General features: G+C 35.9%; 2 protein-coding genes and 1 long non-coding RNA gene across 3 annotated transcripts; 1 reads left to right on the top strand and 2 right to left on the bottom strand.

Moving 5' to 3' along the window:
• Window positions 1-250: 250 nt before the first annotated feature.
• Window positions 251-10105, top strand: ppp2r2ca (protein phosphatase 2, regulatory subunit B, gamma a). The gene is made up of 9 exons (XM_042716750.1): window positions 251-379; window positions 1392-1489; window positions 2266-2440; window positions 2820-2932; window positions 4442-4619; window positions 5366-5530; window positions 6559-6728; window positions 7614-7705; window positions 7934-10105. The coding sequence occupies exons 1-9, from the start codon at window positions 316-318 to the stop codon at window positions 8223-8225; spliced, it is 1347 nt and encodes a 448-aa protein (XP_042572684.1). The 5' UTR covers window positions 251-315; the 3' UTR covers window positions 8226-10105.
• LOC122135878 lies at window positions 442-12787 on the bottom strand. The gene is made up of 3 exons (XR_006153737.1): window positions 11504-12787; window positions 583-589; window positions 442-460 (listed from the first exon to the last, which is right to left on the bottom strand). It is a non-coding gene; the product is annotated as an uncharacterized LOC122135878 (long non-coding RNA).
• Window positions 12788-12905: 118 nt separating this feature from the next.
• On the bottom strand, window positions 12906-20339 carry wfs1a (Wolfram syndrome 1a (wolframin); the record flags this gene model as incomplete). Its single annotated transcript, XM_042715971.1, has 9 exons — window positions 12906-14497; window positions 15610-16298; window positions 16404-16541; window positions 16945-17099; window positions 17250-17327; window positions 17535-17708; window positions 17824-17968; window positions 19067-19143; window positions 19931-20339. Coding segments are annotated over 9 exons (3039 nt in total), but the record flags the coding sequence as incomplete, so codon positions are not given.
• Window positions 20340-22694: the final 2355 nt, after the last annotated feature.

Genomic DNA, 22694 nt, shown 5'->3' with positions numbered 1-22694 from the left:
ATTTCTTGTTGCCAGGCAGTGTTGGCTGAGCGTCAGGACGTGCGCTCGAGCATGTGTGCGTAAGACAAGGTGCTTTTCTCCAGCTGGCTGAACTGTGGTTTATTCATCCCGTTTTTTCCTCCCTTTTCCCCCGTGGCATCCTCGTCGCTCTCCCCTCGTCTTCCTCCTGATAAAGCCGGACCATATCCCAGGATGCCGTGCGGCAGGCTACTCTGCTAGGCCGCAGCAGCATGGGCAAAGCACCGGGGGGGTGGGACAGCACGGATTGGACGGCTCTGCTCCGGACGGGCGCGCTTACGCACTCCGCTGCTTCCGATGGGTGAGGACGGCGAGAGCCCCAAAATCAATCACAGCTTCCTCCGAGACTATGTCACAGAAGGTATGTGCACACACCTGCATGATCTTCCCTCATCACATAGAAGAAGAAGCACACTTCCCCTTACACACACACACACACACACTCAACTATAATATGATCCTGTTCACCTCTCTGAAGTCCTGTATATAACCTTGATCTCAGCAGCTGTGCGGTAAGGTCTTTTAATTCAGCTGACTCATCAGACTTTGGTCACTTGGTCCCACCACACACCTGTTATTGGGTTACAGCATGCATTAGTGAGACTGTTTTCATTCAATTATTGGGCACTGTAAGCCTGCCAGAATAAAACATGAACAAACAGAAACAAGATAGTTTTACATTTCATGCATGTGAATAAAATCATGTAGCTTGTATTTTTTATCTAAGCAATTGCATATTATTTCTAAAACTGTCTAGCAGTCATTTGTGTCTTTTGCAGGCCTTACCTTAATCACATTACAGAGCACAATGCTTCATCGGGGGCAAGCCAGGCTGTTTTATTTAGAGGCATCGTCAATGTACTAGCAGAAGCAGGAGCATGACATGCTGTTTATCAGCTATTAGGCTGTACAATGTGAAGCCATATGCCCAGATGAAGCTTTTAAAGTAAAAGTGTTTGCGTAGACAAATCCACAGTTGTGCTGTGCTAGCACATGCCCATGAACTTCTATTACTTTAGGTAATTTGTACCGTAAAAGATTTTTTGGCTGGGACCTGCCACCTGCAGTTGTTCACAACCATAAAATCTGTGAATTTTCTATTATAGTAAGCAAATTTGTAGAAAAAAAAAAAAAATTACAAATATTTGTTTTATTATTTTTCAAAGATTATAAGAATAGTAATAATAATCCATATATATAGTACAAATATTGATTAATAATAACAACAATTATATATATAATTAGTGTAATAATTAATTTTATTATTATTAATAATGTATTTTGGACATATATACCATATAATGTATATATGATATGATTCATTTATTTATTCTGCTGACAATTTTAACGCTATCTTCTTTATTTCTTTGTAGCTGATGTCATTTCTACAGTGGAGTTTAACCAGACGGGGGATCTGCTGGCCACAGGGGATAAGGGGGGGCGAGTGGTCATCTTCCAGAGAGAGACCGAGGTAGGTCAGACTGTGAGCATGCACTGCAGTGGGGGATTGATGATTGGGAAATAAAGCAGTGTTTTTTTTAAGCATTGGAGTGAATTAGATGGTGAACAGTTTGACTCTGGGGGAGGTAAATAGCAAAGGTCATGGTTAAATGGTTAAAAAATGCTGTGCTGCCAAAAATATTACATACATTATTAACATGCATTTTTTAGCTTTGTAGCATAGGGGGCGCTGAATATGTATGAGGTGATTTTAATTTCCATTGCCCAAAGAGCCTTTTGACAGAATTTAAATAGATCAGGTTTAAAATACTTCTTAAAGACTTAGTATCAAATATTGACTTTGATATAGAGCAGTCCAGTTCACAGATGACTGTAAGGTCTTCTCACAGCATTGAATCAGTGCCTTTTCAATGCATTAATCCATATTTTAACCTAGATACTGAACAAAACACACTGTTTTTTTTAAATAACTCGCACTGAAACCTACTTGAAGGTCAGACAGTACAGAGATCAACTGTTTATTTGCTCTTTTAAATGACATTTAAAACAAGCAATGCTAGCAATAATAAGTCTAAATTGACTACCAATAATCGATTTAACTTAAAAAGGGAATGTCATTATTGTCATTTATGTTGCATAAACCAAACTGTTAGTTAGAATGTTAGAAAACCTTTTTTTTTTCAAAGTAAAATTATAATTCAGAAATACTCTAAACATGAAATTTAACCATTATTTATGTGCGTAATTCATGTATACATTGTATTTGGGTCTTCTTTCTTACTGCAGTCTAAAGGTGAATCTGAGGAGCTGGGAGAATCGGGTGAGTATAATGTCTACAGTACGTTCCAGAGTCACGAACCGGACTTCGACTATCTGAAGAGTTTGGAGATTGAGGAGAAGATCAATAAGATCCGCTGGCTGCCACAGCAAAACGCTGCCCACTTTCTCCTCTCTACCAATGGTAATCACACCACTTCCTGTCCATCAGGAGTTAATCTAGCCTCATATTTGTCTATGTAATCCTCCTAATTAGAAAATAACCCATTCATTATAAGACATAATTTAAGGCCTAATATTAAATGGCACTGTGATTATTCTGTGCAAGAAATCGATACCAGATATCAGACTGAAATAGTTGGGATGAATTAAATTGCACATTTCTATCATCTGTAAGTACCTTTGAATCATAAGACATTATTAAAAGTATCATAAGCATGAACAATTCCTTTCAAGGCCACCTGCATTAGAAAATGCCAAATAAATATGTATTGATGTTTTGGTATAGAAAGTCTCCGTCATAAAAATGAATGGCTGATAATTTCTCAGATATGTTCCAACAGATAAAACGATAAAGCTATGGAAGGTGAGCGAGAGAGACAAGCGGCCAGAGGGCTACAATCTGAAGGACGAAGAAGGGCGAATAAAGGACATCTCCACCGTGACCTCATTACGGGTATTTTCACAGCTGACATATTCAGTCCGGTGCAGAAGGATGGACTGGTTTGATTTAGCATTTGTTTTAGTCACTGATTTTTGTCACACTCTATAATAACTTATTATACACAGCTATCAGGAATCCATTTCTAATTGCTTAATCAATGCATTCTTTGATTAAGCAGTTTTTGTATAATGAGCACTATATAAATTTATAATTGACAACAGACATTATCAATCTGCGTATAGTATCTGTTTCCTTTGTACAGTATCTGTGCTAGTTTCTCATATTACTCTGTGGTCTTTTTCTTCTAACATGATGATAATAATAACTCAAATCAATATTTGAAGTCTAATTTTTAATTTATTTGGTAAGTAGTCTTGTAATAAGCTGGATAATTTACAGTCAGCTGGTCATTATCGCAAAAAATTTAATTCCTTTAGGGTGACATGAGATGTGATCTGGGTCCTGATCTCCCTTAGATAATGACCATCTGACTGTACATTAACACATAATGAATGACATTTAACATTACATTACATTAAACAAAAAAAAATCAATAGTTTTTTTTATTTATTAAAGATGGTAGTGATGAGGATGTTATTACCACCAAAATGTGAATTTTTTGTTTTTTATCTTACCCCCATGTCGTTCCAAACCAGTAAAAGCTTCTTTCATCTTTGGAACACAATTTAAGATATTTTGGATGAAAACCGGGAGGCTTGTGACTGTCCCATTCACTGGCAAGTAAAATACACTGTCAAGGTCCAAAAAAGTATGAAAGACATTGTCAGAATAGACCATCTGCCATCAGTGGTTCAGCCGTAAAGTTATGAAGCAATGAAAATACTTTTTTACTGATTTTTTTTGTATGCGAAGAAAACAAAAATAACAACTTTATTCAACAATTCATCTCCTCTGTGTCTCTCCGCATCACCGTAGCACCATTTTGGAAAATATCCACTGAACGCAAGCAACGTACGCTCTTCTGTGTCAGCTGCGCTGCACGGATACGCTATTTTCATTCAAATCAAAGTGTAAATACACGTAGAAAGCGTATCCTTGTGAATAAAGTCATTCTTTTTGTTTTCTTCGCATACAAAAAGTATTCTTGTCACTTCATAACGTTACGGTTGATGGCAGATGGACTATTCTGATGATGTCTATCATACTTTTTATGGACCTTGACACTGTAATTTACTTGGCAGTCTATGGGACAGTCACAAGCCTCCCAGTTTTCATCCAAAATCTCTTAAATTGCGTTCCGAAGACGAACTTAGCTTTTACAGGTTTGGAACGACACGGGGGTAAGTGATTAATGACAAAATTTTCATTTTGGGGTAGAGTATCCCTTTAAATGAATGAATGAAATGAATATATACAATTCTATAATACAATGTTTGTTAATGATTTATTATAGGTACCGTATTAGTTGCTATGCTATATAGGTTATATAGTGTTACCCTTATATTGAGTAAATAATCTATAATAAAAGAAGTCTTCTGATACTAAATCCATTTCCTTCAAGTGCCGGTCCTGAAGCCCACTGACCTGATGGTTGAGGTACGGCCGAGGAGAATCTTTGCCAACGGCCACACCTACCACGTCAACTCCATCTCAGTCAATAGCGATGGCGAGACATATCTCTCTGCTGATGATCTCAGGGTCAACATGTGGCACCTGGATATCACCGATCGAAGCTTCAGTATCCTTCATTTCAATCCTCCTGTCTATTCACTCACTAAAAAAGAAAAAAGAAAAAGAAAAGATAAAACAAAATGCAGCCAGTCATTATGACACTTTAAACTGGCTTATATATAAAACCAAAACGTTTCATCAGTTGAGTGAATATGGTATAAAAATTGTTCTGTTCATGAACTGGATTGCTGTCATTTATTTGTGTTCCTGTGACTGGACTGAAGGCAGAGGGTTTTGTGTTCCAGATTGCATAGCTCCTCTTCTTTTGAGCAGGGACCTGACCTAGAAATAAAATATCTATGGACGCATTTAAATAATTCACCAAGGAAACACTCTCCTCTAAAACACATAATAGCTGCCTTCAGGAAAATTGTAGGTTGTGTGCTTATGCTTCCATGTTATGTGTGTGGATGAACATGTACAGTATGTGTGTGAGTGAGTGCTCAGAATAATAATCATGCAACTGTAGAGATTTACACCAATCGGATGTATCTGCTAATAATACACAGTTTATAAGCCATGACTGTCAGAATGTGCTTGCGGTTGTAGATCTTATGTGATCTGTTTCTTAAAAAGGGAACTAAAGCACCAAAACAAAAATATAATAAAAGTGGTCAATTTATGACCAAACAGACCATAATTTAAGCCATTATTCACTGAAAATCTTCATGAAAGAATTAGGAATCTCAAACAGAGAAGAGCAGCTTTCAGAGCTGTAAATCAGAAGCTTTCCTTGACCCCTTCCCCTCTCAGATATTGTGGACATTAAGCCAGCCAATATGGAGGACCTGACGGAGGTGATAACAGCTGCAGAGTTCCACCCACAGCACTGCCACCTGTTTGTATACAGCAGCAGTAAAGGCACGCTACGCCTCTGTGACATGAGAGAGTCAGCACTCTGTGACAAGCACTCCAAAAGTAAGTATACGCTTCTTACGTGCATAGACTGCATTACTTGCCTATACGTTCAAAAGTTTGGATCCAATAAGATTTTATTATTTATTTATTTTTGAAAGGAATAAATGCTTTTATACAGCAAGGATGCATTAAACTGATCAAAAGTTAGAGTAAAGACATATATTCTCTTCTATTTCAAATAAATGCTTACCTTTTATTTGTCAAAAGAATCTTGAAAAATAATGCATCACTGTGTGCACAGAATTATTAAGCAGCACATCTGTTTTCAACATTGTTAATAATAAATGTTTCTTGAGCACTAAATCAGCATATTAGAATTATTTCTGAAGGATCATGTGACATTTTTAAAATAGAAAAGAATAGAATTAAAATAAAATAGAAGAGTTATTTTTAATTGTAATATTATATTTCACAATATTACTGTTTTACCGTATTTTGAATCAAATAAATGCAGCCTTGGTGAGCTTAAGAGATTTCTTGCAAAAACAAACTTAAACTTTGAACGTTAGTGTATATACCATTTTAAGATTACTTGCACACTATTACAGTTAACGTGAAATCAAAATATATGATTAATTTTGTCATTTAATAATTAGAAAAGAAGACAATGCCTCTTGTGACAGATGAATCTCATAAAACTATTCCCAAACATTGCCTTTAACCTTTCATTTCTTTGTGCCCCTAAAATCTTTAATTTCAGAAATTCTTCACTTAGCCAGGACCTGTTGGAAGTAGCTCAGATTAAAAAAAAAGACACTGGGAAACGGTTTTGTAGATGTAGTGAGATTTAGACTTCTAGCTGAATTAAAAGATAAGCAGACCACAGTTTTAAAGATGTTTCATTGCTGTTATTAAGTCATTAAGAGTAAAACCACTGAAACCGTTCACCAGCAGCCTCTGACAGACACAAAATACATGGTGATTGATAGCTAAAGTATTAAAAACATGAGCTGATAAAATCTGCCCCATCCTATCTATTTCAAGTGACTCTGAACTCCGTTTGAATCTGTTGCTTCTCTTCACCTCAGTCTTTGAGGAGCCAGAGGACCCAGGCAATCGATCTTTCTTCTCTGAGATCATCTCGTCGGTTTCCGATGTTAAGTTTAGCCATAGTGGACGTTATCTGCTCACCAGAGACTACTTGACTGTCAAAGTATGGGACCTCAACATGGAGAAGGGCCCAGTGGAGACCTACCAGGTGGGTAACATGCAGGTCTTGGTATATGTCACCATAAACACATGATATTTGCAGCACAAATACTAGGCTAAACTATTTCTGGTTTATAAGGAATTTTTTTCTTTTCTTTTTTTTCACATGCAGCAAGACACTTTTTACATTTCTATTCTAGTAAATAAGTTCATCCTAAATGGTCCTCTACTGTTGTGGGAAAGTTAGTGTTATTTATGTACCATTATAGTATTTTATACAGTAGTATATTCGTATATTAGAGTATACTAGTAAAATTTTGATATTTTCATTTTGAAGTTTAGTTTAAGTTTAAATTGTAGTATTTTTGTTATGTGTTTTTGTCATTTTCATTTATTATTTTTCATATCTGTGTTTAGCTTTTATTTCGGTTTTAGTTTTAGTAATTTTAACACTTAAACTTTTTTATTTCTGTCAATTACCAATGCAATATTTTCATAAAATATTTATATTTTATTTTGTTTTAGCTTTATTTCGATGAACAAAAATTTAATTAATGATTTTTAGTTATCGATAACAATGCTAATTGGATCAATTCTAATGGACAATTTTTGTAAATCAACAGATTTAATAATTAATTGACTGATTTGATTCGCTGAGCTCCATTTTCGGTCTTGTTTATATTTATAGTGGAATATTCTGCTGTTCAGTTCTATTTTCAACTCTGTTATATAAATTATTTTATTTTAAATTATATTATTTGATTTTTGTCTCACCCTTTGTTCTCACCCTAAATGATTCATCAAGAGTTTCAAATTAATTCCCTAACACTTATCATCCCAAAAAAAAATTTGCAATGCATCTTAAACATGATAGAATTTTAGAATGACTTTAAATATATATATATATATATATGAACATTTCCTTGTGTGTCAGGTTCACGAGTACCTAAGAAGCAAACTCTGCTCTTTGTATGAAAACGACTGCATCTTTGATAAGTTTGAGTGCGTCTGGAACAGCACAGACAGGTAAGCATTTCTGAGGCTTTGAATATTCTTATTTGATGCAATATAGACTTATTTCCTGGTTTGTACTCATACTCTCTTTTTCTCTCTCCCTACTCACTTGTATTTCCATTATGGTCTTTATCCTATTGATTTGCTCATTTGCTCCTCTTCCAAACTCTTGTTTACTCCGCATACCCATTCTGTTTTATACCCATCATGCTTTGCTGTCTTTCACCTCACCACTCCAAGTGTAATCATGACAGGAGCATATAACAGTTTTTTCCGGATGTTCGATCGCGAGACTGGTCGCGGTGTGACCCTCGAGGCATGGCGTGAGAGCAGTAAACCGCGTGCCGTGCTGCGGACTCGCCGCGTTTACACCGGGGGCCGGCGTCGGCGGGGTGACGTGGGCGTGGACAGTCTGGACTTCACTAAAAAGATTCTGCACATGGCTTGGCACCCGGCTGAAAATATCATTGCCATTGCAGCCACTAACAACCTTTATATCTTTCAGGACAGGGTCAACGCAGAAAACCTGTGACAAACCTGTGTAATGCTCTTCACAGGGCCACACAAAAAAATCAACATGCACATATATAAAAAAAAATTATACTTTAAAACACAGAATTTTGGACCTGTGGAGATGGACATAGTTGCCAAACCCTGAAAGTAAACAGATGGACTTTGCAGTTAAGCTGTTCCAGGAGAGCAGTTATGTATAGCCAATGACTTTATCTGATAACTGTTGGTTAATTACACCACCAAGAATGTTGCTGATGAGCTACGGTACGTGGAATTTACGATCGACATTACAGTTAGCCAATCACGGACTGCTTTGATATGTGATGGATGGTGTTGTCGGCCAATTCCTGACTGCGCTGATCTGTGATTGACAGCTAATTTGGGCTAAAGACCAGGAATGAGACCGCTCCACTCCTCTGTGCCAGGTTGCCATGAGGACAGGTTACTCATTTGCAATGGTAACAAGAGTGCTCTGAGCAGTCTTCCTATCACGTGCTTCCCAAAACTATCCCACAATGCATCTGCTATACGAGCACTCATTTTACTTCACATCGGAACATGGATGCCTATACGACCCAATCACTATATCTCGCACTTGGAGGAGGTTTATTAAATTCCAGTACTTGTCTCATGCATCCTAACGGAAGGATTGATCCACTACTTCATCAGAACACTGTCTTAACCTGGTTACACCTCATGATGGGTTACATTTACACCTGTATGGTAAAAAAAAAAAAAAGAACAAGGGTATATCACACCACTAACATGCTTTCAGAAAAGCCTCCTGCAGATTTGTACACAGTAACTTACATGCTTTAGGGTCAAACTCTGATCTAGTCTCTGGTTACACAGATTTCTGGGCTCTCACAGTGAAGCACTGCCTTTTTGTTTATGATTGTAGCTACTCTACTGATCCCTCAAAAGGAAATTTAAACAGCCATGTTGGAAATACAGATGAAAATAGTGACACAGGCTACAAATCAGTTTGTTAATTTAAAGAATATTCCGGTAAATGCTTTACCACAAACAATAATTTTGACACATAACTCTGTTTGTTTTGTTAAAAAAGAGTTGTAGAGTAATGTACTTTCAGTGGAAGTCTGTGGGGCATACTGAAGGGTATAAAAGCAAAATGTGCAGCTTGTATTTTTGTTGAAATGCTTATTTGAGTGGTTCCCAACATTTTTGACTCCAAAGCCTCTCATTGTCCACAAAAATATCTAAAGACACCATTATTTTTCCAGTTGTTTGTAATTTACTGGGTTAGGATTTTATAAAAAAATTTTACTCACAATTTATACCCAATAAAATATTTCAGCGCTTGGCATGATAAGAAAATAATGTATATTCAACATAATGTATATCAGCGTTTTAAGATTTTATTAACATTACTTTTGCAGGTCTAGAAATCACACTTTTAAAATGAGGCTTCCTCATATATGCAGGTTTTACAAAAAACTGTAGGAATGCTGGTTCTTTGAAAGTGAAGAAAAAAAAAACTGAATCAGTTTATTTTAAAGGGGTGGTTGCTTATGATTTCACTTTTTTAACTTTAGTTAGTGTGTGATGTTTCTGTTAGAACATAAAAAATGTTTTTTTTTCATCGCTAAGGACTACAAAAAAGGCTGGTAGGGAATACAACGAGCTTCTTCCCAGGTTTGTGACATCACTAACCCCAATTTTTACATAAACCCTGCCCCCCGGGAACATACAACTACTGTACGTAATGGTAAGGTGGCGTGACGTTTCCAGTCAACGTGCACTAGACAGTTAGCAAATCACAACATACTGGGGCCAGCTAACCAATCTGAACCCAATTGTGTATTTCTTAGGGAGGGGCTTCATAGAACCAGAAACTCAACAGACTGTTTTGTCGAGAACAAAAATAGCAGTGTAGAATAAAGGTAAAATAATGAATTCTTTTTTAAAACAAAGCATAAAAACATGTTACACTGTACCCCATAAGCACAATCAAGCCTTTGAAAAAAGCTGATCAACCAGCCTTTAAAATTAGGATTCCTCAAGTATGCAAGTTTTACAAAAATCGTAGGAATGCTGGTTCTTTAAAGAGAGAGAGAGAGAAAACTAACAAACAGCCGAATCAGGTTATTTTAATGCTTGTTTTGTCTTATTTTAAGTCATCTTTGTTGGGGTCCCCTAGTGGGCCCCATTCCTTGGTGTAGAGCCACTGGCTTATATTTAATTCTTCTGTCCAGAGATTATATGTCAGTTACAAAGTTGTCAAAATCGTTCTTTTAGTTGTGGGACACTGGTCTAGACTAATGACCTTTGGTTATGCATTACTAATGTAATTTCAGCCCCTTTTTTATTCATTTTATTTTAATATCTAGAATATTTATGTTTTGAGGCAATACTTTCAAAAGATATTTAATTTTTATTCCCCCTATTTTGCTAATTCCTTTCTCCTTGGACTTCCATTAGAAGAACATTAACAACGTTGAGGATGTGTCAAAATTGCATTTTGTGGCAACATGACAAAAAATATCTACAATAACTTATCTTGTATTGAATTTGGAACGTTCCAATATGTAGCAGCTAGTAAGTGGATAAAACATGTGTAAATGTGAATCTCTGCACACTGTGTTTTCTGTGACCACACAGGTGTACATGTAACTCTATCCACTGTAGAAAGAACACGGCGAGTTATCTTTCGTTTAAGGTGCCATTCACCTTCTGGGTGACTGTTTGTTTGGTGTAGATGTGGTAATGAATTGTTGGGTGTCTGTGTAGACTATGACACGGAGGTCAGTGATTGTTTTTTGCTATATGAACAAGGCTGAATGAATGTAACATTCTTTTAATGAATCCATTTTTAAAGTGTTATGATGTTAACGGGGTGCTCTCAAACTGACGAGCGAGCTTGCTTGCTTGCTTTCTCATTTTCTTTGACTTTGTCCCTTTTCTGTCTTTTCTGGTCTTCACGTGTTTGTCTGTCCCATTTTTCTAGTACTCTTTGCTCTACATATACTGAGGCTGTGCCTCTTACAATCACTCCCTTTACTCTTATTTTTACATTTGTAGTTCATTCATTTTTGTACCCTGAGACAATGATTCTTTGTTTTTTCACTCTGTTCCTCTCTTTCTCACGCACACTTTAATTCTCTTACATCCTGTTACCATGGCGATAGGCCTTCTGCCATTATGCATTCTCTCATGCTTTCCTCTCAGACATGCAGTGAAACACACACTCACATTCACAATGCAACCAGGGAATAATAGCTTGAGTTTTTCAGGGCACACACACTCTCTCTCTCTCTCTCTCTCTCTCTCTCTCACACACACACACACACACACACACAAACACACACACACACACAAATAGGCCTATACGTGCAAGCATACACACAAAAACGCATGTTTATCATTATCCAGTGCTACTAATGTGTATATCTATGATGCCTAAACATATTCTATTGACACTTAATGGAAAAATAAAAGAGGCAAATGGTGGAATGTGATTAAATTAATATGACATTGGTACTTAGATTATACAGGTTTTTTTTCATAGTGATGTTTCTCAGTCTCTCTGTCTGCTTCTGGGTATTTAACACACACACATACCTGATATGCTTATAGTAAGCTAACTGCATACTATGCAGCATCAGACCTTAGAAGGACAATAACTGCAAATCTTAAAGGCACTTTAATTCATTTTTACATTTTCACAAAAATAAAAACCTAATTCCAAAGATAATGTAAACAGGCTTTACATCCACTTGTCATATAAAACCTTTAAGGAAAACATCTGTGTAGAGATGGTTTTTCTATTTAACAAGAAGTGACATCATCAGAGTGCGACAAAGTGTGAGCTGGCTATATGAGTGTATGCAGATTTTATCAGTGATTTAAAGACTCAAATGTTATTTAAAAGACAGAAAATATTATTTGAATTAACAAATAATAGATAAGGCTCAAGTTCACAAAAACACTTCATTTGATAAATACTCTAAATACTAGTGTTCCATGCATTCTTATTCACGACACACACACAAAATTGAAACAAAATCATACAAAAAATGTGAATAAAGATCCATTGCACATTACGATTGTAATCATAAATGAGTTTTAAATGTCAGGCTGAATTTCTGAAGGTCAGAAACATTGGTTCTTAGATCGAATCTGGTTTGCAAATCTGCTTGTAAATGTAAACATGCATTAGCAATCTCTGACAGTTGTGCCATATCTTGCTGCTTTTTTGCATATGTTCTGCAACTGAATAGAATGCTATGAATGCAGAGAATGATAATTTGAGCAAAACTTGCTAAAAAACATGGTTAATCTGTGGAATGAGGGCAGTTGAAAAAAAAAATCAGTGAATAACTTAAATTATTAATTTGTAACACTTGTAAATGACGACTAAATTTAATGTTGTGTGAACAATTTTTTTAGACGGATTACATAAACTTTTAGCATTTTATAATAGAACTGCAATGAAACTTATACACTAGCAGTCAAAGGTGTAGAATAATTATGTTTTTATGTTGTTCAAAAAGCATTTACCAAAGCTGCATTTATTTGATCAAAAACACAGTAAAACAGTAATATTGTGAACTATTAATACAATTTTGCATTTATTTGATTATTTAAGACATAATTTATTCCTGTGAAGCTAGATTTTCAGCAGCCATTACTCCAGTCTTCAGTGTCATGATAATATGATAATATTTGACCTGAAGGATCATGTGACAATAATTCAGATATTGTAATAATATTTTACAATATAACTGTTTATACTGTATTTTAAATCAAACAAAAGCAGCCTAGGTGAGCATAAGAGAGTTAAAAAAAATTATTTAAAAACCATGTTTCAAACTTTAGACTGGTGGTGAAGTACCAAAGAATTAACAATTTTATAATAGCTATATAAAAAAAAATATCAAATATATATTCCAGCATTTTCCCAATGCCACAACAATAACACATGATCTCTAAAATAACAGAAGAATTATTATTATTATTATTATTTTAAATGTTTCCAGAAAAATGTGCAAATTTGTTTGGAGTTTGACAGCTCTTTTAAATTCTTCTGACTTTGAAATGGAAAAGTTTGACTGTGAATCAGATTTCTGTATGTCATATTTTCTTCTACTTCTTCATTACACAGTGATCCTAGCACAGAGAAAGGGAGCAAAGAAGAAGTCAAATGCAAATTGAATGGCTTTAAGCATGGTTTTCCTCCAGTTCCGTTCAATCTTGACCTGTCGTCCCTCAGGCACCAATGACGAGCTGCAGTCCAGACAGTGTATGGCTTTCAGTTCAAATGCAGGTAGTTTGGTACCTAACTTCCCTTCCAGCTTTGTACTGAACTCTACCATGCTGCCTGGATCGAGGTTCAGCAACACCTGTTTAAACTCGTGACTCGCCATTAGGAGGATGTCACCTGCCGGATCGTCAAGTTGTGAGACTCCATCCACCGGCATGCCGACCGTCACTTCAAAGCGGTAACTGTCGAAGCGTTTAACGTGGCATTGGTGTTTAGCAAAGGCCTTTATCCGACAGAGCTCCTCCTCTTCCTGCTGGAGGAACAGCATTGTGGCATTGACAGGCTCGACTCCCGTGACATTTGCAACTGGAGACATATTATTCTTTGGTTCACACTTCGGATAAACCTCACCATAGAGACACCGCAACCAGTCTCCCATAAACACCGGTAGCAAGTTTATAACAGACTGAGCTCCGTTTTCATTCTCAGCTACACGAATACGACGAAATATTCCGGTCCAGGTGACACGATGACCCTCCAGATGGCTGCAGAAGAGCTGTGTTTGAGCCATCCCGCGATCTTGCCAAGCACGTGGGCCGCACAGTGTACCATATTCTTGCCAGGTGATTGTGGAGTTATACACCTTCATACCTTCAGCATTATAGACATAGATGCCGCAGAGTAAAATCACCGTAGTGATGCACAGGAGGATCAGTTTCACCGGACCTCTCTGGGTGATGGAACGGAAGACATTTAGGATGGACAGGCTGAATCGAGTCCAAAGCCGCAGGATCACAGGGACGGCGCACACGGCCAGCGTCACCAGCATTTTAGTCAACTCCAACTCCAGGAACCACTTAACCATCTGAATCAGCAGCATCGCCATCAGACCCAAAGCCAAAACGGGTAAGGCAAACAGGAAGAGGAAGTAGGCCACACAAGTGCGGATAAGGCCAATGGTGGTGGAGTTCCGCAGCAGGACCACAGAGAACTCGCACCACACGAAGCAGACCAGGTATGGCACCAGGAAGCAGTACGTCCCTCTGAACCCCCTCATGCGTGCCATACTATACATTTTTAAAAAAAGTGGTCTGATTAGGTATGGTCATGATACACCAGTATCAATAATACTGTATATTATACTAACTTGATTATTTACTTGCAAACTGTTACTTGCCCTATTGGGTTAGCGCTATATCTTATTTTATTTTATTTATTTTGATAATGTAAATACATTTTTATGCCTTTCAAACTGGTTTTCTGTGACACTGGTTGTGATATTGGTTTCTTCTAGGTAAAATTATCTAGCTGGCTAGCATAGATGAATAGCCATCTCGAAAATTGTGAGAATTAATTGTCATATATTCTTGATAGCACAAGGATGATTTAAAAATTGCTAATCAATTAGCAATATTTTGTCATTGTGTACTTATTTTCCAGAATTTTCCATTATTGCAAGTTTTCTGTGTGAAAAAAAAAATCTACATTTCATGAAAAAAAAACACTTACATGTGAAAAATGCATAGATATTGAATATTGAATAATTAGACATTAAAAATGTTCATGTAAATATAAAATTATAAATTTAAACTAATACAATTTCTAGCTATTTTTTTGCCATTTGTTTACAGGAAATGTAACATTTGATAAAAAATATAATCATATATAATATTTTTTATAATTTTCAGCTATTACTGCAAGTTTTAATTCTGAATATATATCAGCTATTATTGCAAGTTTTCATTCTGAATATATATATGAATATATGAATATATATATATATGAAATCATTAATTCAGAATATAAATTTACACTATAATGGTATATAAATGATTCTAGAACAACCGAATTAGATGCAGGGGAAAAACACAGAACCAAAATTGGCATTGGCTGTAATATTTAAAAACAAAATATTTTTTTTATTAATGTAAATGTATTACTTTAAACAAACATTTTTAATGTTTGATTATTTAATATTCAATATTTCGTTTTTCATGTGATATTTATTTCAGCTTTATTTTAAATAGCAAAAAATGTTTGTTGGCTTTTTTTTGAAAATAGAAAAAAAAAAAAATGGTTTTAGTTTACATTTGGTTTTAGTTTACATAAAATAACCCCTGGTCCAATCCAGTGGATTGGATGTACATTGCCTTTAGGTACAGTAAAAAAGTTATTTTACCTGAAGAACAAGTAGAAAAGGTAGATGTAGAGCACACAGGGTACACTGAGCTCCAGCACCAGTGATTCTCCTAGAGGGATGGTTGTGAAAACATGTCCCAGCATCCTGGCCATCGCCATTTCCTTCGGCAACCTGCTGGTCAAGGCACACAAAGATGAAGCCACCTCGATGATGAGTGCCCTTCGTGCGTAAGCTGCCGCAGATGTGCTCAGGCTCATGTAGCTCATTGCCGTGAAGAAGATGGCCACTGTGGAAAGCTCAGAGCATGGGATCCAGCCTTTATCTGCTACTGGGAAGGTGAAGATCATAAAGAACACTGATATCATGAAGTAGAGGTACTGCTCCAGGTTGTTCCAGCCAAAGTTGGACTCGGCTTGCTCCACGTCCAGGCTGGGCTCGAAGCGTGTGAGGAGGGCAGTTAAGGCACTGAAGTTCTCCCATCCTTTGCTGCTCTTGAAGACTCTCAGTGTGCAGATGGCCATGGAGATAAAGGAGAGGTAGAAGATGAGGAGCGGGATGATGAAGGCAAACAGATCAATGGTGAGATTGGAGATGATGAAAAAGAAGATAAGGGCATTGACGTGTTGCGTTGGGATGATGGTGCTCAGCCACTGGACACCAGCACGAGATGCCCAGTCAATTAAAAGTTCCTTCATCTCAATAATCACATGGAAAGGGTACTGCAGACCCTACAGGTTAAGGAAAGACAATGAGTCAACATTTGCATTTTACAAGAGTACTGTCCAAAAGTTGGATAAATAGCTAATCATAATTTTTGTCAATTTGTTTTTCACCAAGAAGTGGGATTTTATGTCCAGGGCTCTCTTCATTGCACCACTGCGTCTGGTAGCCAATATCATCCCACTGCCTGACATTGCCCAACTGGACTTTCGATGACGCTTATGAGTGACGGGGGCCAATTCATTTTTTTCCTGTAAGCAAGTATGAAGCTGGTTAAAGGGAAAGTTCACCATCATCATTTACTCAACCTCATTTCATTCCAAACAAAACACAAAATATATATTTTAAAAAATGTCTTTTATTTTCTTACAGTAAAAGTCATCCAGTTTTGCTTTGGATCTGACTGAGTTTCATTATAGACATAAACTGTTTTCCACAAAAGACAGAACGTCAAACAGGTACAACATAAAAGTAAGGAAATGATAAGAGAATTTAAATTTTTCACCGCACTCTTTAAGCGACTTTCTCATAGACAAAAAAATGAGAGTAACTTATATATCCATCCAACACCTCCCATTTTAATTGACGTTTTGAAAATTTGCTGCTATGTGAAAACATCTGCACTTATCTCTGTCTTCTTCCATAGCACCTCACCATTTCAAATGTGGCTACATCACTTTTCCTTAACATCTTCTCCTCTTCCTTTGCATCTTCGCCTGAGGTTCTCGGTGTGGGAGTGCACGCAATGCCTTCTGTGAACTTTTTCGTCATCTCCACAAAATCTTCCACATCCACATACTTAGAGCTAGCTGTAGAAGGACAAAGATTCATACTTGTGATGAGTTATGGGTATCTCTGTCTAAAATTATACCTCAGGTTGGTTTACCAACCATCCTTTACAGTTCTCTAAAAAAGATTCAATTTATTGCATTTGTGTACTCACAAATATGTACACTTACATTCATTAGACACCATGGTCTCCAGGATTTTCCTCTGCGTTTGAATGCTGGGTGTTACACCACATACAGCAGGTTCACCTATTAGGAAGAATGGATTAATAAAATAAGTCTTACTACTAGCAAGACATGTTAAAAAATGTATTTCGTAATCACAATCAGGTGTTTGTTTAACAATATAAGCATCCCCAAAATTCAAAATTTGGTCAAAAATGCCACCTGTTTCAGATTTAAGGTACACACAGATGGAAAATGCTTTTTTTTTAAAGAAAGAAATCTGCCAATTACCTGGTATAGTATTAACCTGGCTGACATTCTCCAGCATCTCAGACATGGCTACTTTCTTCTTTCTGTCAGGATTGAGTTTCCAATACATCGACATGGCTGCTCTCCTCACTGCCTGTTCAAACTTACTCTCTGAGGACATTCTTCTCACTTCCTGTCCATTCTCTGGTGTGATTCCTACCAATAGAACAATTTATCAGTTACCATTACAACAATTTTTCAGATTATATTGACATAACTTGCATTTGAAGGCATGTTCTCAATGTTAATTGTTTTCTCAACTTCCCCTCACCTTTATTTTGAATCCAGCATTTCTGAAGTTGTTTGGCTGCATCCCTCCGACCTTGTTTTGCTGCCTTCAAAAACCATTCAACAGCTGTGCGGTTATTTGTCTCTTTGTCTTTTTCTTCTGCCAGTTCAAGGTAGTATTTACCGAGCTGCAGCACACATTAAAAAATATACAATAAAATAATTAACCAATAATGTTTTAATTTCTCAGCTGACATATAGAAACACCTCAAGATCATAAATCATGTGCATATTAAACCAAACATATTTTGTTTAGAGTAGTTTGCTTAGATCACAACATAAGAATTAGAGTACATTGCCCATTGACCCCTGCATCATTTTGATGAACAAGAATAACTGGCCTAATATCCCAGAGGCTCAAAGCCAGACTGAGAATCATATAACCATATCTAATCTTAGCCTGAATGCTAAACCCTGATTATTAAACCATGGTAAGCGCTTCACAGTGTCACTTTAACAGCACAATCACAGATTGGTGCAAAATCATTAACAGAAAGTAAACAATGCAGTCAAATGTTTGGCCCATCTACTAGGCTTATCTCAACCCCCCATAATGTGTTATGTACTTGAGCCTAATTGAATAAAAAAGCATAGATATGGGATTCATTTTGGAGAAATAGAGGAAGTGGAGGTCTCAAAGAATAGTCAGGGCTCATCGTTCAATGTATCATTGTATAGTATGTATGTCAGCTGAGTCTGAATATGCAGACACATTTGCTCTGACTGTGAGAGTATGTGTGAGAATATGTACACGTAGGAGCAAGTGAGTTATATTGAGACTGGGCTCATCTTCCAGAAAGCTGAAAATAGACACACTCATCATGGCCATGCCAAAAAGGACACACTTTAAGGCAGACAGAAACACTACAGAATTTAATATGTATTGGAAAATACACTGTAGATCGTTTAAAATCCTATAGCTACATTATAAACACTTGTGTTCATTATATAAGTCAATGGAGAATAACGTCACACAGTGCCAATACCATCATTATCAGTTATAATTAGCACACATGTTCAATCAAAGGTTATTAAAAAAAGGGCCCCAATTGCAGAATAGGATTCATTTCACTTCAGTATTAAGTCTTGAGATATCTTTTCTTTGCTTGTTATCAGTTTATCATGTACACCGCATATTTTTTCAGAATAAATTTTATGACCAGTTTCACATTCTCATATTATTTCATAATATGACAATATTATTTCAAATACATATGTATACTCACTCTACTCTGTGCTCTGGGGTCTCCAGCCTCAGCTTTCTCCAGGAGCTCCTCAAAAGGCAGATCTTCATCCATATCATCTACGAGAGATAACAGTCACTTATGATTATGTGAACACTGTGGTGACTCAATACTGAACTTTAAGTCTTAATGAGTCCACAAATCCTATAATTAATTCAACTGTGCTCATCTTTGCAAAAAAAATGTGTAAACCCTGCTAGTTAAATCATAATTAATGCTAAATAAAGTTCCAGAACAATCCAAGAATGACTATTTTTAATAAAAAAATAATAATGTTTTGAATGAATGAACGTAGTTTATCTATAGATTCCTGGCAACTGGGTTGTTTACTTGATTTTGTGTTATTGATTTAATCATGGCCTCAATATAGTTAATAGGTTGCAGCTGAAGGGATCTTCAAAGTTGACATCTCCATTACCTTCTGACACTTTAGGCTGAAACCAAGCCACAAAAGCAAAATCAGATCATGAGTAAATAAATGTACCCCTTAGATTTTTAAGTGAGAGGTGGATCTATTTCTTGAACACTGACATCCTAATAAATCACACTGGTTTGTGATAAAAATAGGATTTATGTTCTTAGTGAAAATAAAGGTTGCACAAACTAGCATGTGTCAGTAGTCCCACCACGTTACAGATTACCCTCATTTTGATGCATTCCTTTAGTGTAATGCATAATGAATGTATATCAAGAAACTACAATATGGCACTATCAAAAAATATCAAACATAATAAGCCTGTTTGATTTTTGACAAGGTAAATATCTGAAGAGTTCTGAAATTGGATAAAAACATTTTCTTTAGCAGATTGTCCTTCAGCTTTCTTTGTTATGCAAAGCTTCACTTACCACATTCTTCAGCTTTGGCCTCTTCCTCAGCCTTTTTTATTTTCTCCTGCATTATCACCTTTTGGGCTGCAGCCAAAAAGCTCCGCTGACGTGGGAGTTTACTGGAACCCACCGCAGGTATTTTGGTGGAGGACAGTGAACCTTCAGGAGAAGATGTAGATTGTGTAGGATCAGCAGAAATGGTGATGCTGGGTGTGGATGGGTCATTGGGAGAAGATGATGTTGATTTTGATGATGATGATGTTGTAGCTGGCATAGTTGGAGTAGTTTTAGAGATATGTGATGATGTAGGGGCAGGTTTCGCTGTTGCTGGTTTTTCAGGTGTTGATCTGGCTGGAAGATTTGAGGTTTTAATATTAGTTTGTTTTAATTTAGTATCTTGACTTGAAGAAGGGGTGGGTTTAGGTGGTCAAAAGTTTGGAAACATTACTATTTTTAATGTTTTTGAAAGAAGTTTCTTCTGCTCATCAAGCCTGCATTTATTTGATCAAAAATACAGAAAAAAAAAAATGTAATATTGTGATATATTATTACAATTTAAAATAATTGTTTTTTAAATTTATTATACTTTAAATTATCATTTATTTCTGTGATGCAAAGCTGAATTTTTAGGTTCATTATCACATGATCCTTTAGAAATCATTCTAATATGATGATTCATTATCAAAGTTGGAAACAGTTCTGCTGCTTAATATTTTTTTCAGAACATGTGATACTTTTTTAGGATACTTTGATGAATAAAAAGTAAAAAAAAAAAAAAAAAAAAAAAAAAAAAAAGAAGCTATGTTTTTAAAATATAAATATTTTGTAATAACAATATACACTACTGGTCAGTAATTTGGGGGTCAGTAATTTTTTTTCTTTCTTTTTTTTAAATAAAATCAATACTTTTATTCAGCAAGGATGTGTTAAATTGATAAAAAGTGATAGTAAAGAAAATATATTATTAGAATATATATTATTAGAATTAGATTTTTTTTTATTTTGTTTGAATGCAGTTCTTTTTAACATTTTATTCATCAAATGTATTAGACAGCAGAACTGTTTCCAACACTCATAATAAATCAGAATATTAGAATGATTTCTAAATGATCATGTGATAGACTGGATGTTACATGTGACACTGAAGGCTGGAGTAATGATGCTGAAAATTCAGCTTTGCATCACAGGAATAAATTATTTTTTTAAAGTATATTCAAATAGTAAACTATTATTTAAATTGTAATAATATTTCACAATATTACTGTTTTTTCTGTATTTTTGATCAAATAAATGCAGGCTTCATGAGCAGAAGAGACTTCTTTCAAAAACATAAAAAATAGTAATGTTTCCAAACTTTTGACCTGTACTGTATATGTGTTCTTACACAATCGGTTAGCCTACCAACTTCATAACATGCTTTTGACATCTAAACTCTACTACATACACTACACAAATGTATACAGTGTATATCAGCTTACAAAGAATAACTTAATCACTTGATCTAATTTCTTACATATTTAATTAGCCTGTATAAATAACCAAATTTATCACATGTTTTTTACATGTTAACTGCATTTTTATATACATTTTGATAACCTACTATATACCTAATAATGTGTGTATACAATATACACAATATTATGTTTTGACAGACCTTAGAGAATAACTGTGCTGAAATTAAAGGTATTTTTAGTACTCAAACTAAAAGTGAATTGAAACAACTTACTCATTTAAGCTGAATGAACAGTCTTCCTCAATATCTGGCGTAACACAACAAATATAAACTCTTTTAAAAGTTTTCTGTGCTGTCCACACATAACAGCTCTGTGAAACCAGAGCCCCACTAAGGAATCGCAGTTGTCAAAACCCACCATACCTCCAGAGAATGAGCTCCGACTGGATAATTCATGTGCCAATCAAAGAGTTCCTCTCTGATTGGATAGGACTCGAGCAGTCAGTGAATGGCATTGCCAAAAGGATTGTCATCATCGCACTTAATTTGGATCCGCATGACAAAACAAACACATATCAGTCCTACTGTGGCGAAAGACTAGAGGGTAAGCTTAGAATAGCGTGAAATAATAATTGTGACCCTTTTTTATCTTGATAAAATCGTGAAGGAGGTTCAGTGAATGAACGTCGGTAGACCTATGGGCAACCACTAAATGTCAACGAAAAAATAATATATTTTAGCTCGCAGTAATATCTTTTATGCCTGTTCACAGAAGACGCAGTTTGTAGTGTTGCGGGACGCTCATGCAGCTCCAAATGTAAATTACACCCCATGCTATTTGTGAAACAAAGATGAAAAAGGAGGAGACACCGTGGACCAAGGCTAGACTGAACAGTGGTTGGGGGTTTTGATTTGATTCATCTCAGCTCGAATATTTTGAAACTATTCTGTTTACTAAACATCCAATCATTAATTAAGGTTTCCGTCGTTAAGAACCATTAACCCCTACTACAACGATAACTAGCCTATATTACTGTCCAATCCAAAAGAATGATCATTTTCTGTTTATTATAATTGTTTGCCAAATGCTCGAGCTCTTTAAAGTTGATGGATTCTGATTGGCTGTCAATTTTGTGAACATCAGCTGTAAAAGTCGTTCTGAATGTGAAGAATTATATTCTATAAGCTATTTATATTTATCGTTATGTCGGTCTTAGTGCAATCGGGCATTTACGCCAGTAGGTGGCGATAAGTGTGTTTTTGTTATGAAGAAGTCATTCATTCACTCACCCAACCTATTCATTAAAAAACAGTTGTTCATGGTTGAAA

This window comes from Cyprinus carpio, chromosome B1 (genome assembly GCF_018340385.1).
Source record: "Cyprinus carpio isolate SPL01 chromosome B1, ASM1834038v1, whole genome shotgun sequence".
Classification (NCBI taxonomy): Eukaryota; Metazoa; Chordata; class Actinopteri; order Cypriniformes; family Cyprinidae; genus Cyprinus; species Cyprinus carpio.
This window is presented reverse-complemented; position numbering and strand designations above follow the sequence as displayed.